The sequence below is a fragment of the Protomyctophum parallelum genome (assembly GCF_964188405.1).
Source record: "Protomyctophum parallelum genome assembly, chromosome: 20".
Lineage (NCBI taxonomy): Eukaryota > Metazoa > Chordata > Actinopteri > Myctophiformes > Myctophidae > Protomyctophum > Protomyctophum parallelum.
In genome coordinates this window covers 30,837,912-30,857,272 of record NC_139718.1, presented here as the reverse complement: position 1 = coordinate 30,857,272, position 19,361 = coordinate 30,837,912, and the positions used below count along the sequence as shown (strand labels likewise).

Below are 19,361 nucleotides of genomic sequence, written 5' to 3'. Positions count from 1 at the left end.
CTTCTGTCTCTCTCTGCAGTGTAAAGACTTATGTCTCTCTCCCTCTACAGTGTAAAGACTTATGTCTCTCTCCCTCTACAGTGTAAAGACTTATGTCTCTCTCCCTCTACAGTGTAAAGACGTATGTCTCTCTCTCTACAGTGTAAAGACTTCTGTCTCTCTCTCTACAGTGTAAAGACTTCTGTCTCTCTCTCTACAGTGTAAAGACTTATGTCTCTCTCTCTACAGTGTAAAGACTTATGTCTCTCTCTCTACAGTGTAAAGACTTCTGTCTCTCTCTCTGCAGTGTAAAGACTTCTGTCTCTCTCTCTGCAGTGTAAAGACTTATGTCTCTCTCTCTCTACAGTGTAAAGACTTATGTCTCTCTCCCTCTACAGTGTAAAGACTTCTTCAGAGCCGGTCGAGGGATTTACGAGGACGTGTGCCGCAGACTCCCTTTTTACCCCTCCGACTTCACAGATGGTAGGCTGGACTAGTGCTACATGCATGCATATGCACAAATAACGCACGCGAGCACACACACACGCACGCACACAGTCACACACACATTTAACCTGCATCTTTGTGAATCATCTTATTATGGCACACCAGGGTACTTCTGACAACACCTGATTTGTCTGTCACCGCTCTCCATATTATACTGTATATTCACTGGGCTTGTGTGCGTGCGTGCGTGCGTGTGTGCGTGCATGCATGCATGCGTATGTGCGTACGTGCGTGCGTGTGTATTGGAATAAGTCCACATAGAGAGATGGTGATGGTCTGTCTGTCGTTTAATGGGGTAGTAAACTTAACCAGCACATCTCCCACATTACTGTCATTATTGTGAAATTACATGCAATTTGTGTTTGCTGCATGCCTTAAATGCCTGCAATGCATCTATTATGTTGTGTCTACAGCTTTCCTGGACTGATTCAGTTCAAGTCAAAACACTGGCAATCACAGGCATTTTAGTGGTAAAGTCCTGAGAGAAATGAATGTTGCAGTGTGTGTTACAAGCAAATCTCTTGCATTATTGCTGACTGAAACATAAATTAAAGGTTAATGCTACAAGAATGTATGTCTGTGCTGTGACCGTACATTCTGCATCTAGAGATGAGAAGCATTATAAATCACCAGTTTGTTTATTTTTTCCCGACTAATATTGAACCAGTTCAGAGTGTTTCCAATGAAAATTAATTGGTTCAGAACCCTAATAGTTGGTTCAGTTGGTAACAAGAAAATGGCCGCCGGTTACGTGAAAGCATCAAGGTTCCAAGAATCTCGAACGGAACCAGTTCTTGAACCAAAGTAAAAGGGGCCTTATAGTGGTACTACATGGAGTTCAGGTGTACAGTATTGACTGAAGTGTGTCCTCCGTGCAGGTGTGCTGGGCAGTAACAAAACCCTGCTGAAGTACATGACCACGGCCATCTTCCTGTACATTGCTATCCTCTTACCCGCCATCGCCTTTGGCTCGCTCAACGATGAGAGCACCCGCGGAGAGATTGGTATGAATGAAGAAATAACATACAAGCACACACAAACATGTATGTATATGTACACACGCACGCACGCACGCATAAATATACACCAGCAAGTGCCTTAATGCAGCCATTCACAAATCAAATAGTTTGTGCACATACGCGCACACCACTGCACTAGCACCTGCACCACACACAATTATACACAACCATTTTTTTTCTTCTGCTGCGTGCGTGCGTGCGTACATATGTGCGTTGGTTGTTTACATCTCCTCTGGTCTCTCTCCAGATGTGAGGAAGACCATCGTCGGTCAGAGCATAGGAGGAGTCATCTATTCCCTTCTTGCAGGCTCCCCGCTGGTCATCCCTCTCACCACAGCCCCTCTCGCTATCTTCATCAGTGGTAGGCCCCTCCTCCTTCCCTCCTCTTCCTCCTCACCTTAAACCTCCTCAGAGTAAGTCTTATCTCTGCACGGTTTGTGCCGACAGCTGAAATCAGGGGGAGATAACGTCAAAACTGGGGGACAGAGGCATCCAAGCATGTGGCCAGCAACAACAACCCCAAACTCCCCCCACTCTCCCTCTCTATTCATCTGTCTATGTCTCTCTCTCTTCATCTCTCTGTCTGTCTGTCTCTCTCTCTCTTTTAATCTCTCTCTGTCTATGTCTCTCTCTCTTCATCTCTCTGTCTGTCTGTCTGTCTGTCTGTCTCTCTCTCTCTTTTAATCTCTCTCTGTCTATGTCTCTCTCTCTTCATCTCTCTGTCTGTCTCTCTCTTTCTCTTCATCTGTCTGTCTGTCTGTCTGTCTGTCTGTCTGTCTGTCTGTCTGTCTGTCTGTCTGTCTGTCTGTCTGTCTGTCTGTCTGTCTGTCTGTCTGTCTGTCTGTCTGTCTGTCTGTCTGTCTGTCTGTCTGTCTGTCTGTCTGTCTGTCTTTCTCTCTTTTAATCTCCCTGTCTCTCTTTCAGAGGGAATGCACAATGAAAATAAATGTCCACCTTGACATGTGACAATGCTATATATTCACATGTGAAAATGTGTGTTTTCAAGCTGTTAAGGTCCTTGCAGAGTGGATGCATTTCTCGGAAAACCAGCGGAAAAACGTTGCTAAAGATCCGAAAAACGCAGCAGTAAAAAAGGACCTTAGTCTGCTGGAAAATGAAAGATATCTCATGGTTCCACACAACACAGTTTGTTTCCTTGCTTAAAGATATTGCTGTGGGTTTTTTGTTTATAAACTAGCAAAATAATCTTCACACATTTCCACATTTATTTGTACTCGTTTAATGGCGAAATAAGATTCCAGGATAGATTTAAAGATTAACTGACACAATTAACGCACAGTAGTATAGCTATTTATTTACAGATAATGAGTTCATGTGGAAGCCGTGGAATTGAGCAACAATGAGGGAGACTAATCCTTATTATGCCAAGATGGAGCTTTAATGGCGCAGCTGTTTATTTGAGCTGTGGTGTTATGATCATTGAAGAGAATGGGGCACAGAGTACATTTCTTGTGGGGCTAATTGAGGGTAAAATACCGGGATTATTTTTCAGAATACACCAGCGTGGCTCATTTGTGAAATTGTAACTCGCTTAAAAAGCCTGATTCAGACATTGTTATGCGCCTGTGTTCCCTGCCAAAAATAGCTGATCTGCAAGCTCACAACGCATTCCAGTGTGACACATTATGAGCTTTTATAGCGGCTTTGTTTGGCGCGCACAATCACGGTGCACAACCAAGTATAGACACTACTGTACACAAGTAAGGCATTACAAACTCAGTACTAGGAACACATCACTAACACTAAAGGTCATTACACACTGGCGAATTAGCGACGCGATGCGAATAAGCGATCTGAAAATGCGAAATATTGCATGTTGCAGTTCGCCTGCGAATCTCTGCAAAATACGACACCAGAGCGAACAAATAAAAGCGAAAACGGTCACATTTTCGCACATTCGCACATTCGCCACTGATGTGGAAGCTTGCATGGACTTCAATTGTTTTTTTTTAAATGCGAATTATTCGCACGGATATATCGCGTCGCCAATTCGCCAGTGTGTAATGACCTTAACACTTTCAAGTTTTTAAAAATGTTCAAAAATGCCAGATGTACAAGCTCAGAGATGTGAGCTTGTACATCTGGCCTATTTTTGAACAGCCAACACTAAAATCTAAGACAACACAGATGCTTTCCCGGTTGTAATGGGTTAAAGACATGCTGCAGTTTGGACGTCAAGCCTACCATCGAAATGAGTATGGAACACTCATCATCAGGCCCAGTTCATTCATATTAATCACAAGAAACTGAATTCCAATTGTTTCACATCAAACTGGCCTGATTGAAGTTGGCTTTTACAATGTTGTCTGAGTGGAATGAGCAGCATAGCAGCGGTCAAACAGTACTACTGCTAACGTTAACACGACTTTGTTCAGGGCAAGTGCTAAGAGATACCGAGTGTGCAACATTGTCTGGAGAACATAAAATAACCATGGCAAGGGATACGGTTCAAATTATTAAATATTATATGCATGCAAGTGTGAATATAGTTGTTGGGGTATTTGCTACAGCACATTTTGTCCTAAGTAGAATCTGTCCTTTGCAATTACCCACTCGGCATCCGGGGAGCGGTTAGGGGGTTAAAAGTCTTGCTCAGGGACACATTGACACACAGACTGTGTCGAGTCCGGGGAGAGGGCTTCGGCGACCTTCCAATTCCCAGACAGCCTCGTTACACACTCAGCGACGGCCGCCTCTTTATTAGGGTTTTATAATATGACCATATATCTACCGGGCTGAATACATTAGCAAGCATTTTGGGGGCGGGGATCTGTTGCCCAGTGTAAGGTCAAAACACTTATTGAGGTGATCTGTCCGCAAAATATCCCTCTGTCAAATTACTGTATTAGCCATATTGGTCATATTAAAATATTAGCCGTCGTCCGATATGTCTCGCATTGTCACTGACACGCACATGCGTGCGTGCGTGCATGCTTGCTTGCTTGCTTGCGTGCGTGCGTGCATGCGTGCGCACGTGCGTGCATGTGTGTGTGTGCCTGTGTGACTGTGACTGTGTGTGTGCTTGCATGTGATCTTGCAGTTATCCGTGGGATCTGCGATGACTACGACCTGGACTTCCCAGCGTTCTATGCTTGCATCGGCCTGTGGAACAGCTTCTTCCTCATCCTGGGGGGAATCTTCAATGTCAGCCTTGTAATGAAGCTCTTTAAAAGGTTTGTTTACGCCCCAACACAGTGCCCTCTGTGCATTTGTCATCATGGTTTAGTATGGGGGTTGTTGATGTTTGGGTTTTCCCCAGTTCTCATGGGTGCAATCATCAGCATCTCATCCCTGCTAATGTTTTTAATACAAATGACTAAATGAGTTTGTAATCGGATGATTGGTACATTTGTTTAGTTTGTTTTTGGTTTAATGCAGTATGTGAGCCTACTCTATCACAGTTTTACTATCTCCATCCATCCCTCATATATTACTTTTACTTGTTGTTTTATGTGTGCTCTCTAGGTCGACGGAGGAGGTCATTGCTCTGTTCATCTCCATTGCGTTTGTGGTTGATGCGGTCAAAGGCACAGTCAAAAGTAAGTCAGTGCTGAGGCCCAGGCTCTGTAGCAGACCGTGCTCAGGCCTGCAGTCTCTGTAGCAGACCTTGGTAGAGACATGGAACGTGTTTCTGGGACATTAAAGAGCCGCGGGAGGCAAACTGTGAACCAAAATGGCTACTACATGCTCCTAATATCATTGGCTTGAATTAAGGCTGTGTTTCAACCTTCTTCTCGTGCTGTGTATTGTACACTTCATTGCCTCAGAAGGTCAATTTAATTTGTGACGGGGAAACCTATGACGCATGCTCGTGATGCACAGTCATACCGGACAAATTAAATGAATGCAATGTGCAGTCATGTCATGTCAGCATGGGGCAGGCAGTCTACTGTATATGTCACATTTGAGCAGTTCCGTGGCAATTCTGAGAAATGTGAACTTGGGTCTATTAGAGGTTGACTGAACCTTGACGAGGGTAGTCTTATCTCCTTCCTGTTTTACCTGTAACTTCTCCAAGTGGAAAATAAACTAAAATTTCCTGAATATGAATTGGAGTACCAGCATTCCTTCTGGTGTATTAGTACATTGCACTGAGTTTAATTGACAGGGTGTGTGTGTGTGTGTGTGTGTGGGGGGGGGTCATTGGGGTTTTGGTTGAATCTGGGATATAGACATTTACAGTATACATATGAAAATACTGTAATATGTTCATTTTATTTTATTTCATTTCAAGAGTGATGGTGTCCTCCATCTATTTGCCAAGTTAAAATATGATATTGGGAGTTTGGGACACCTTTGAAAGTAAATCGTTGCCCACCTCTGATATTCCATTACACAATTTTTTTTATACAAGGTGCTTTATTTTACATTTCTATAGGATTCATAGCAATGAAAAACTGAAGGGCTTTAATGTGGTCATGGGAATGATTCTCGCAAACCAGTGCTGGGAAAACATGGGAAATTGGGGGAGGGGTTAACCCCCGCCGTCCTGATACATTTATACACAATGAAAAAGTACATTTTAAGTATATATTTATTTTATTCTTCGTCTGGGAATATCCCCCTGAGAATGTATTTTCTTTGTTTATTTAGTTTAGTTTGTTATTCCCTTTTGTTAAAAGGGATTATTTTGAGATTTGCACTCCAATCCTGTTTTGCCGACTGTTGCCCAGCTAACCATTGTTTCCTCATCTAATTCCAGTTTTTGACAGGTACTACCACGCCCCGACGCTGTCTAACCATAGTCTAGGGGATTCTCAGCAGCTGCACGGCCGAGGAGGAGGTGGTGGCGGTGCAGGGCTTCTGGTTGGAAACCGGACCGAGGCGGTGGCTGGGCTGGCCGGCTTCAACGCCTTCCCAGAGTCTTTGAACAACTGCACCAGAGAGAGGCCTGTCCTCTGCCTGCTGCTGATGCTGGGGACACTCTGGATAGGCTACACCCTCTACCAGTTTAAGAGGAGGTATGAGGCGCAGTCAGGGCAGGGACAGGTTATCTCATTTAACATTGATTCAGTCTGTAGTCACTGCCTCCGGATGCAGAGGGGACCTTTATTTTGAAGACCCCGAAATTAACCGGAAAACAAAATTGCCTAAAGCTAATGTGGCTACCGTCTTGTTTTAAGTCATCAGAAGCATTCATATTGTAACCGCTAGGTAGCTGCGATTTAATAATGAGCCACCAACATTGACCTTTTGTTCAAACACCTCAATCTGTGACAGGGCAACCACATATAAATCGGGCAATAATTTAGTCTAATGTTTTGTCATAAAAATGGACGGAGATTACATGAGAAGAGATTAGATTATATCTGATGAGATGGAAGAGATGGCAAGATAACTGAAATTATATTGTAAGTAAAACAGACAAGTTGCAACAATTCATAGTCTATAATGTCATTTAAATCCTCCATGCATTCAGTGCATAATTTGATTTTGGCCCTATTAATATCTTGTGATCTAACCATAACCAAATTAACCCCATATACAGTATGTGTATGATAAATCTGATGGATCTGCCACTCATTTTACTTTAAACATTGTGAGTTAGAAGAAGAGCAAGCAACAAGATGTGTGGGTAAACACCTCCTACACGCTGCATCTTACTTGAGTATTAAAACATTTGTCTTAAGACAGAAACATTTCAGTGTTGTGGCCATCTTCAAGTGCAGGACATTTGTCTCTCTATATCTGTCAGCTCTGTTTGTCAGTTATACCTCATCAAAATGTTTTAATGCCAAGTAAGTTCACGTTTTATAGATAATTAATGCCATTACATATTCATTACCGCCATCAAACCCAGCGTGCAGCACTGCACACTGCCTCGCACATGAATCACTCTGCAACCTTTAAATCTCTTTTGGACTGCAGGGTCGTCACCGACTTCCAGCAAGGAGATATAAAGCTAACCGTAAACCCTTTTACTTTGCAGCTTCTTTTATGAAGAACTCTGTTGTTGTTGAACGCCTCCCGTCACTTCCTGGGGTTTGCAAAGCATTACGCTGTGATTGCACCCTCTAATCAAATCAAACTCAAGGCTCGATTCAATTGTGTGTGAGCTGAGCTGGACTGACGTACTTCAGCAGTGTCTGTGTTGCAGTCATTGTCTTCGTCCTGTTCACATTAATTGTGTTTCTCTTTTGTCTCTTCTCTCCCCCGCTTACTCTTTATTCTGCGCTCTCCTCTCTCTCCTTTGTTGCTTCTCTCTCTGCCTCTTTCTACACCCCCCCCCCCCTCTCTCTCTCTCTCTCTCTCTGTCTCTCTCTCTCTGTCTCTCTCAGTCCGTTCCTGCATGCCAAAGTGCGAGAGGTGCTGTCAGACTGTGCTCTTCCCATCTCGGTCCTCATGTTCTCGTTCATCGGCTCCTATCTGTTTAACGACATTGAGCGTCAGTACCATTTACTGTCTGTTGAAATATATACCGTTGACTGTTTCCACACTGGTATCATTTTGTCCCTTTTGGGGGGGGGGGAGGGTCTACATTTCAGGCTTTTATCTCATGTATCTATACTGTACTTAGTTTTACTGTTAAACTGTTCATCTGTATGAATTACTAATGCCTTTCATGTGGCATATAATACGGAGATTTGACATTGTTTGTCATAATTAAAATGTTTGTTTTTGACTTTTCCATTTTTGATTGATTGAATACTAACAGTTTGTAATTATGCTATCTATTAAAAAAATCAAGACATAGACATACCACCCTATACAAGACATCTTACTAGGAGCAATACAAGTATATTTACAGAAAGAACTGTGGGGGTCATTTATTTTGATATGCTAGAAGACTGTTTGCAAATTGCAAACAGGTGCTCTTTTATGGCGGTTTTGAAGGAGGGTATAGGGACAAGGGAGTCACACTTTTTTATGGCATAATAGTAGAATTAATTCATCCCCATGTTTGTGTCGAATCTGTGGAGCTCCCTCTGGTGTTGTGCCCGTGGGCGTTTAGCACGCCATTGAAGTAATTTTAAGGGTACATACATGGACACAGGTCCCTTGAGTATCTTGCTCTTCATGCTCTTTCTTTCTTTTTTCCACCAGTTCCAAAGTTCAAAGTCCACGACCGTCCGATCTTCAATGTGGCTCCCTTTGAGCGCCTGTCGGCCATGAATGTGCTCAGCGCCATGGGCCTGGGCTTCCTGCTCGCCCTCCTCATCTTCATCGACCAGAACATTGTGGTCTCGCTCACCAATGCACCAGAGAACAGGTAGGACTAGATGAGATACACAATAAACAAGTATCAGTATCCATGTGTTTCTTTTTCTGGGGATACATGGAGGGCAAAAAGGTACCTGGAAATAATGTATCGTAATGTAATAACATCACGTCACATGACATAAAGATAAAGAAATGCTACATACAAAATAAATGACTGGAAGTATCTATAGAACTAAAATGACTATATTTGTACTATGAATATAGTCAGTGCTATAGTTAAAGTTGATGAATGTTTTGTTTTATAATGGTTATAATGATAAGTAAACTGTATCTACTCCGCATTGGATTAGGAATATAACAAAAACAATCTCCATGCATTCCAGTTTCCATGGGGTGTGTAATTGATAGAAAAGTAGCCCATTGGGCACTGGCACCGAGTTACTACGTCTGTGTCCCTTTTATGCCCATATATATTTTTGTCAGGCATGCCCAAATATGGAGTCTATGCGGATGTCAGAACAACATTATGATGTCAGAACAGGCTAGATCCATATATGGAGATCAGGGGGTGATCAGGTGTGAATTGTGCAAGGTGGTTTATTGACACACAAGGAAAACACTAGGAAACAACAGCTGCAGCAAGCTCTCGTTTATGAACATCTATAATCAGTGTGTGTGCCGCAGCTTCTGCCTCAGCTCACAGCTTCACGTTGTGGCGTTCAGAGTATGGGTTTTATGCCGTTCAGACTATGGGTTTTATGGGTAAGCAAAATGTGTCGACTACGGTTACTAGTAGAGGTAGTTGAACATGTTGTCCAGACGCTTTTCAAGCATCAGGCACCAGGAAAATACACGAGGAGCCAAGAACAAACACTGGTGATACACTCACAACTGACTGGCAAAGAGTGCACAGGTGAACACGATGGACAAAAGACAAAACGGCTAACTGCAACAAAGGAAAACAGGAGACATTGGAACATTGCGTCCAAATAAAACACAGCTGTAAAGTAAAGCCTATCTACGTCACAGACATCAGGAAACAGAATGTCACTAGAAAAAGAAACAAGATAGACAGATGATCATAAGTGTGTGTGTGTGTGTGTGTGTGTGTGTGTGTGTGTGTGTGTGTGTGTGTGTGTGTGTGCATGTGTGCGTGCGTGCCTGCGTGCGTGCCCAGGGGTCCCCAGCAAAAAATAATAATATAGCGTCACAATCATATCAGATATACGAGTTCATAGCGTGTCTGCCGCGTTATAAGCTTGAGCTTGTAGATCTAGGCTACTATTTCTGAGAAAAGTATAAAATGTGTGCACATCCATGAAATGAAGTGTGAGAAGCTACTATTCCTATCCCTCTGTTGGTCCCATGTGCAGGTTGCTGAAGGGAACAGCCTACCACTGGGACCTGATGCTCTCTGGCCTCATTAACATCCTGATGTCGGTGCTGGGGCTGCCCTGGATGCACGCCGCCTTCCCCCACTCCACCCTCCACGTGCGGCAGCTGGCCTTCGTGGAGCAGCGGGTGGAGGGCGGACACCTCTACGAGACGTGAGTTAGCCTCCAAGCTCGGCCGCCTCTCGCCCACCGCACCTGCTAATCAGCACTTCAATTATTGGTATAGCCTTCGCGCGGCGGACCGCGTTAGCCCATCATACACACCTGAGGCCGATTCTGAGAATGCCGTCCAAATCAGTAGTTCTTGAACGTTGTGTGTGGGGGGGGGGGGGTCATTGGCATTTGTGTTAAAAATAAATCAAAACTATTCAACATTGTTCAAACACTTTAAATTCTAAAATGTTCAAAAATAGCAGAATGGCACGATGTGATGCTCTGTGAGCTTGTAGATCTGCTATTTTTGAGAACCACTGTTATCTGAAAAACCTATCAACACTGTCTCACAAAACAAAGTAATATTTATACTCTCTGGGACAATTTTGAACAAACGTCAACATGTCACAATATGACTTTCGTGGAATATATGATTTATGATTCTATGCCTATTGACATAACTGCTTGTGATGATATTGAATTTCTGGATATATATTTTTTATATGTTGATGAATTGGATACGTAGGACCCCAACGGAAACAAGACCACAAGGATTTCGTGTAATCCTTTAAGACCAGTTGTTTGACTGTACGGTACTGTTTTGGATTTCTGTCTAATAGAAAATATTCACTCAATCAAAAACTCTGACGGCTCTGAGTCGGCTGAAGGCGGACTTTGCAACACTCTTGCTCGCCTAAGCTCGCTCGGCGGTGCCTCCCGTGGCTCAAGTCTGCTTGAGACGGCACGCCTCCTACATTTTCACGTTTTTTAAACTGGACTTAAAGGGCAGTGAGACAGTGTTGGCTATACATACAGTGTGTAGCTGAAATCTGAAACGACAGAGATGCTTTCCCGGTCTTAATGGGTTGATCCAGGGCATGGGGCTCCGTTGCTCCTCTCTGATTATTACGATGTCATTAGGCATTGGGGAATGGGGGGGGGGGGGGGGGGGGACAACGCAAGCGTAAAAAAAAAGCAAAACAGAATCCAGGTCTGCTGAGTCGCGGGCGTGTGCACGAAACGAGCACGTTCTGTTCTGTTCTTACATGTTAAAGAACATTGGAGAGTTGCATTAAAGTATAAGCCTTTGAAGTGTTTGTACTTCTCAGTATATCATACGTTCTAACAATGTGATGTGCAAGCTAAATATAGGTGTGTGTTTTATGTCTACTGTTCCACAATATGTAATTGAATTAGCAGTGAGACTCTGCTCCGTTGGCATTCCTGCTTGTGATTGGTTAATGATGGGCTTTTCATTACTGTCATGGGACATGCAGCTGTGTCTTCAGAAGCATTAACCACTTAAACCCCAGCATCCGTACTCTGGGAAAACAGCAGAGCGACAAGCTCACAGCGTGTCACGTTGCGACACGTTGTGAGCTTGTAGAACGGCTACTTTTGGCAATTTATTTTTGCTTGCTAATGGCTAAGGTTTGGTGTAGCCAGAAAAAAATGGTTTAAGTGATTAAGTTAACAGTTGATTATCATATTTGTATCTATTTACTGCCACAGGGACAGAATGAAATGCATGGACCATATGAAACTTTCATGTCACTTTGGCCAAAATAATTACCATTAATGATATTATCACAATAAATCTAAATATGCTTTAAACTCTTAAAATGGCATGTTTGTTAACCACTTGCACTTGCACACCAGGATTCATATTTTGTGGCAAAGGAAAAAAAAGAGGGGCAAATACAGAACCAACTTGTAGTTGTCCCCCAGGGCTCTACGCTAGGGTCGTTTCTGTTTTCTGTTATCACGGGGAAAGATTTTGCTCACAATGCGTCAGGTGAAGGAAACGAGACCATGACCTCTCTGTATTGTTCTATCTCAGTATTGACCAGGTGAAGGAGACCATGAGACCATGACCTCTCTGTATTGTTCTATCTCAGTATTGTCCAGGTGAAGGAGACCATGAGACCATGACCTCTCTGTATTGTTCTATCTCAGTATTGTCCAGGTGAAGGAGACCATGAGACCATGACCTCTCTGTATTGTTCTATCTCAGTATTGTCCAGGTGAAGGAGACCATGAGACCATGACCTCTCTGTATTGTTCTATCTCAGTATTGACCAGGTGAAGGAGACCAGACCATGACCTCTCTGTATTGTTCTATCTCAGTATTGTCCAGGTGAAGGAGACCAGACCATGACCTCTCTGTATTGTTCTATCTCAGTATTGACCAGGTGAAGGAGACCAGACCATGACCTCTCTGTATTGTTCTATCTCAGTATTGACCAGGTGAAGGAGACCATGAGACCATGACCTCTCTGTATTGTTCTATCTCAGTATTGACCAGGTGAAGGAGACGAGACCATGACCTCTCTGTATTGTTCTATCTCAGTATTGTCCAGGTGAAGGAGACCAGACCATGACCTCTCTGTATTGTTCTATCTCAGTATTGACCAGGTGAAGGAGACCAGACCATGACCTCTCTGTATTGTTCTATCTCAGTATTGACCAGGTGAAGGAGACCAGACCATGACCTCTCTGTATTGTTCTATCTCAGTATTGTCCAGGTGAAGGAGACCATGAGACCATGACCTCTCTGTATTGTTCTATCTCAGTATTGACCAGGTGAAGGAGACCATGAGACCATGACCTCTCTGTATTGTTCTATCTCAGTATTGTCCAGGTGAAGGAGACCAGGCTGACGTCTCTGGCGGCCAACATCTTCATCGGCATGTCGTTGCTGCTGCTGCCCGTGCCTCTCCAGTGGATCCCCAAGCCCGTCCTCTACGGCCTGTTCCTCTACATCGCCATCACGTCCATCGACGGCAACCAGATGTGTGACCGCATGGCCCTCCTGCTCAAAGAACAGGTCATTCATCTGGGGGAGCTGTGTGCGTGCATGCGTGCGTGCGTGAGTGCGTGCGTGCGTGTGTGCGTGTTTGTGCGTGTGTTTGTGCGTGTGTGTCTGTGTACTTGTGTCCCACCTCCTCGAGGAGCAGGTGAGTGGGCCTGGCATCTCATCTGCAGTGTGCACACATCCCTGTGTGTGTGTGTGTGTGTGTGTGTGTGTGTGTGTGTGTGTGTGTGTGTGTGTGTGTGCGTGCGTGCGTGCGTGCGTGCATGTCTGTGTCTGTGTGTGTGCGCGTACGTGCGGTTGTTTCCAATGCATGTGACTCCTTCTGAAGGAGCAGGTGAGTGGGACTGGCACCTCATCTGTCAAATGCACGTGTGTGTGTGTGTGTGTGGGCGGGTGGGCGTGCATGTGTGCGCGCTCGTGCGCAACACCATATGTTGATCACGGAACTCTCTAGATCAAACAGTTGACTAGTTTCCCAGACCTTCTAAAGCGGGCCTGGGTTGAACAGACCTTCTAAAGCACACCTTGTGTTGAATAGCTTTTGCAGATAATTCTCAGTGCTTGTTTGAGTGTGGAGTAGCAGGTATAAGCTGCCCTCTGGAGTTCACCACATCAAAGCCATTCAGACAGAACCACAGGGTCCTCAGTGTTAAACTAACTCAGAATTACAACGTTTCATAACCCAGTGCTTCCAAAAGTGGGGTCCGGGGACCCCCATGGGTCCTTGAGGGAGTTCCAGGGGGTCCCCAGCTAAATGATAGTTTGGAACCCTTATGGGACCCTTATGGGTCTGTAATTCAGAGGGTGTACTAATGGAACCAGTTTGTACACTCTCAGAGTTAAATTAACATTGATCTTACAATATAAATTGGGGGTCCTAGAGATAGAAATGCCATTAAATGGGGGGTCAGTAGCCTAATGCAGGTCGAACTGGGGGTCCTTGAAATTAAACGGGTTGAGAATCACTGCTAGAGCCGTAACAATCTTCTCTTATAGGGGTCCCTGGCATATCTTTTCAAATGGGGGTCCGGGGGCTAATTAGTGTCAATTTGGGGGTCCTTGACATGAAACGGTTTGGGAACCACTGTTTTAACCCATTTTGGGCGGGAACCCCTTTTGGTGTTTTAAACATTATGTTATAATTTAGCTATTGAAAAATAGCAGATCTACAAGCTCATAGCACGCCACCGAGTGGTGCGCTACGAGCTTGTAGGTCTGCTATTTTTTAAACGTGAAAATATTTTTTGAGTGGTGCAACCACTCCTACATCCAGCAATGTCCGTGTACCTGTGTGTGTACCTGTATGTATGTTTCAGTGAGCACGAGTATGTTACATATTTATACCAGTAGGGGGCACCAGAGATACAGAGAAGAAATTGGAACGATACAGAGAAGAAATTGGAACGATACAGAGAAGAAATTGGACGATACAAATTGGAATGATACAGAGAACCAATAGACGGGAGTTGCACCACTCGGTTCACACTGGTGTGATTTTTCAGAAAAGGGAGGATTTAGAAGATTTTTTTCAAATTTTGAGGTCAGGCCTGAATGGGTTAACCCATGTCTGTGTTGCAGCGGATAACGCCCCCTGCTGGCCTGGGTGTGTGAGTCATTTCTACAATTTCCGCCGGAAAGAAAATAAAGAAAATAAAGAAATAAAGGGTGGTGTAATGCATCTCCTAAAGCAATTATCTTTATTGTGTATACAGTATGAATATAATTGCTTCATTACAGTGTACGGAATGTATTTCTCTTTTCTGGGTATGAGTCATGCGAGAATTGGCTGTCCTGTTCCACCCATAATGAAAATGAATGAGACTCTAATGGTTTTTTGGATGAAAACAACCTCCAAATTGCGTATGCTATGACCCCAAGGATAACAGGCTGCACTGAAGTAGCCCTCTCAATCAGACATTGTACCACATCTACTAATAATATCATTTAATGTCATCGCGTACATGTACACGTACAAGTTGCATATCGCTCCTGTTGGTAGGAAACCTTGTGGGTCCAAGTAGGTCATTGATTTAAGAAAGAAAGGTTAAAATAATGACAGCAATCCACCATAACCGTCATATCCTGTGTGTATTGTGCATTGCGATTCACAGCATCTGCTAAATACAAATCTGAATATATATGTGTGTGTGTGTGTGTGTGTGTGTGTGTGTGTGTGTGTGTGTGTGTGTGTGTGTGTGTGTGTGTGTGTGTGTGTGTGTGTGTGTGTGTGTGTGCGTGCGTGCGTGTGTTTTTTTTGCAGACGCAATACCCTCCCACCCATTACATCCGCAAGGTCCCACAGAGGAAGATCCACTACTTCACCTTTCTGCAGATGATGCAACTGCTAGTGCTGTGTACGTTTGGCATGTACCCAATGCCCTACATGAAGATGATCTTTCCTCTGCTTATGATCCTGCTCATACCAATGAGGTAACAGACTGGCATCCCTCATCGCTACAATATGTGTTCAATTCATTTCTTAGGATTTAACATGAAGCTATCATCAATTATCATCAGGTACACTATTATATAATATTTGTCATATTGTAATGAATCCTATTAAATGAATTAAATGAACATGTTCAAGTCAAAGTGGGTCAAAAGTGGGATAATAGGAGGAGGTGCATGACTTCCCCAAGGTCTTCTTGGGCAGAGAGAATCGGCTGATTTAGGAGAATCTGGAGGGAAAAGGTCTTTCACTACTGCATTTACCTGCTTGTCAAACTTACGGGCAGAATCAAATAATACACTGAGGTTTTTGACACTGGGTTTGACATGAGTGGACAGGTTGATATCTGTGTGATGGAGTCACAGTGAGGGCAAATAGCAAAAGTGCATTTTGTGCCATCCAACACTCCAATGTCCTCAAGGCAGTTCAAGGACAAGTTTGGACTGGTTGTTTGATTTTAGGGGGAGAGAAAGCTGTGTCATCAGATTATGGATTCCAAATAGCAAAGAAATCCTAATCCTTCTCCCTCAATCGCAGAATGAGAAATTTGACAATGTTCATAGGACATTGTCTACAGTATACAGGTGGCGTAGTGGTAAAGGACCTGCCTACAGTACGGGTGGCGTAGTGCTAAAGGACCTGTCTACAGTACGGGTGGCGTAGTGGTAAAGGACCTGCCTACAGTACGGGTGGCGTAGTGGTAAAGGACCTGCCTACAGTACGGGTGGCGTAGTGGTAAAGGACCTGCCTACAGTACGGGTGGCGTAGTGGTAAAGGACCTGCCTACAGTACGGGTGGCGTAGTGCTAAAGGACCTGCCTACAGTACGGGTGGCGTAGTGCTAAAGGACCTGCCTACAGTACGGGTGGCGTAGTGGTAAAGGACCTGTCTACAGTATGGGTGGCGTAGTGCTAAAGGACCTGCCTACAGTACGGGTGGCGTAGTGCTAAAGGACCTGCCTACAGTACGGGTGGCGTAGTGGTAAAGGACCTGTCTACAGTACGGGTGGCATAGTGCTAAAGGACCTGCCTACAGTACGGGTGGCGTAGTGCTAAAGGACCTGTCTACAGTACGGGTGGCGTAGTGCTAAAGGACCTGCCTACAGTACGGGTGGCGTAGTGGTAAAGGACCTGTCTACAGTACGGGTGGCATAGTGCTAAAGGACCTGCCTACAGTATGGGTGGCGTAGTGCTAAAGGACCTGTCTACAGTACGGGTGGCGTAGTGCTAAAGGACCTGTCTACAGTACGGGTGGCGTAGTGGTAAAGGACCTGTCTACAGTACGGGTGGCGTAGTGCTAAAGGACCTGCCTACAGTACGGGTGGCGTAGTGCTAAAGGACCTGTCTACAGTACGGGTGGCGTAGTGGTAAAGGACCTGTCTACAGTACGGGTGGCGTAGTGCTAAAGGACCTGCCTACAGTACGGGTGGCGTAGTGCTAAAGGACCTGCCTACAGTACGGGTGGCGTAGTGCTAAAGGACCTGCCTACAGTACGGCTGGCGTAGTGGTAAAGGACCTGCCTACAGCACCACCATGGAGTCTGGGGAACACAGTTTATCCGTGTTCAGGAGGGGGAATCCGGGCGGGGAGGGGGATAGTTGTCACTGTACGACGTGTACGTACGTCTGCAGGATGCTGTGGTGGCACCTGTCCGCTTCTTGGAGTGTTGGGACGGGAGGGCCTCGGGAGTTGTAGGATGGAAGCTCTGCGTCCTCCCGGTGGGTGCTCCTCACTGATATATGCGCCAGTAGGATTCAACAAATGTGTATGGGGAGGAATAGTTATTTGGCATAACGACTGAATTCGGTTGAAAAAAGGGGTAAAATGATAAATAAACAATACAACAATTTGCTAGTTCTTATCCTGTTTATACCCTTGAGGAAAATGACCTATACCTTGGTGAAATGCCTTATTATTTACAAGCTGAAAATAGCTCTTTCTACCAAGTTATTGTTCAATAACCCTCCATATGCTGAAAGTACTGTTCAAATTTGGATTTAGCCCAAGTAGACCTTTTTCAGCTTATCTGTCCCAGTCAAAACACTCCAAAATGAGGTCCTTTTAAAGCAAGTGTCATTGTTAGTCCAATCTGTGTTTCCTCAAACCCATCCTTGAAGTATACGACAATGACAAACCCAGCACATTAATTCTCCAAGGTAATTATAGTGGGACCATTTGCATGGGATGCAGTAATCTTGGCAGACCATTAATTAAGACCCGCTCTCCCTATCAAGAGAGAGGGGGATTTAATCATTTGTTCAGACCTTAAAATGTAACTAGTTACAAATCATTTGATAACATAATAACTGCTTATAACCAAGATTACATTAGATAATTGACACTGGGTGAAAAAATGGGTTACAAAATTGTGGGATAAAACATAAACAAAACAATTACAATTACAATAGCCAAACTAGAAGTAGTTATAATTATTAACTACTAGACCTTGATAACTTGACTCGAGAGATAATGTGTACTAATTTATGAACAAAATGTAACAAACAGGTAACAGTGACTCACATAAATGCCTTATCTTCCTTTTTCCTTTCTCCTTAGGAACTGTGTGCTTCCTCATATCATTGAAGCCAAATACTTGGACATAATGGATGCCCAACACATGTAGCGTGCAGGATGGATACAAGCTTTCATGTGGAGGAGAAGGGGGGGGGGGGGAGAATGACGTCTGGAAAACAAAAAAAGATAGAGGGAGAGAGAGAGAGAGAAGAAAAAGTATTTTTCAATGCAAGACTGAATGGCAGCAAAAAGGATAAATATTGACTGTTTGATTTTTGTATTAGAAGACAAAACATTCACAGGCCAAGCACTGGAAAGAAGAAGGGATGGAGGGATTACATTACGAGTACAAAAGAGAGAGAGAGAAAGAAGAAGAAAAAAAAATCCACCGGCGGATTATTCCGAAGCGTGGACAGACCGCTACTCTCTCAGCTGAGTTCTGTACAGCGTGGACGACCACCTCCTTTATGACATCAAGTCCTTTCAGTGCCATCCTTCTTTTAAACATGTTTACTTTGTTTTGGTAACACGCTACTTTACAGCAGGCTTTTTTCCACTGTATTAACCTATGAAGAAGCGTTTTAAGTACGCAATACTGAGTATGTACTACGCACATGTTACCGTCCCTCATGTGTAATGTACATACAAGGGTGGACGGCTGTAACAATACAAGTCCATTAAATATTAGGGACTATTGCATAACTACAATCACAGAGTTATAATGTACTTACAATACTTTTCCGTAAGTACACAGGTTATAAGCTATATACACAAATTAATACACTGGAATTAGGGCGTTGTAAAGTACACGGTTATCCGTTATTGAGATTATATCATTGTGCCAACTTGGTTTACCAATGTATGAGCCATACATTCCATTACTTTGTAGCCGTTATTGTCGTCAGTATATTAAAGACAACTTCATCACGGCATATTTCATTTCCAAGTCATTCCAAAAACGAGTCAATGTTTATTAGGTAAGAGAACAAGAAAGGAGGTATGCGTTTGTGTCTCAGACACCGCTTCTCGCTTTGTCCTCTTAACCTCCTGCCAACTCTTTAAAAAAACACCACGTTTATGGTGAAATTGCCATGTGCTCTGCCAGATAACAAATACATTCCACAGAAATATTATGTAGTTGTTATTTAAAATGACAGCAAAAGCCAAAACACATAGTTTAACCTTAATCTAATGATTAATATATTATAGTAATACTATGGCAATATACAAGGAAAGATATTTTAGGTAAAAAGAAAAAGAGGGAAATACGATATTTATTTATCATAATGATGATGTATATTTGTCTATTTTTTACCCCTAACTTGAAGACAAACTGTATAATGGTCTCTTT

The 19,361-nt window shown here is 43.7% G+C and overlaps 1 protein-coding gene across 4 annotated transcripts in view; it reads left to right on the top strand.

The window, feature by feature from the left end:
• The window catches only part of slc4a11 (solute carrier family 4 member 11), a 148,966-nt gene extending 130,026 nt beyond the window's left edge, over positions 1 to 18,940 (top strand). For all 4 annotated transcript variants that reach the window (XM_083792571.1, XM_083792568.1, XM_083792570.1 and 1 more), the window contains exons 9-20: positions 378 to 462; positions 1,365 to 1,490; positions 1,753 to 1,866; positions 4,567 to 4,699; positions 4,992 to 5,065; positions 6,229 to 6,487; positions 7,805 to 7,911; positions 8,571 to 8,736; positions 10,061 to 10,234; positions 12,866 to 13,061; positions 15,310 to 15,479; positions 18,053 to 18,940. In XM_083792571.1, the coding sequence (XP_083648697.1) occupies positions 378 to 462; positions 1,365 to 1,490; positions 1,753 to 1,866; positions 4,567 to 4,699; positions 4,992 to 5,065; positions 6,229 to 6,487; positions 7,805 to 7,911; positions 8,571 to 8,736; positions 10,061 to 10,234; positions 12,866 to 13,061; positions 15,310 to 15,479; positions 18,053 to 18,119 (1,671 nt within the window). In that variant the 3' untranslated portion in view covers positions 18,120 to 18,940. The remainder of the gene's footprint in view (positions 1 to 377; positions 463 to 1,364; positions 1,491 to 1,752; positions 1,867 to 4,566; positions 4,700 to 4,991; positions 5,066 to 6,228; positions 6,488 to 7,804; positions 7,912 to 8,570; positions 8,737 to 10,060; positions 10,235 to 12,865; positions 13,062 to 15,309; positions 15,480 to 18,052) is intronic.
• Positions 18,941 to 19,361: the final 421 nt, after the last annotated feature.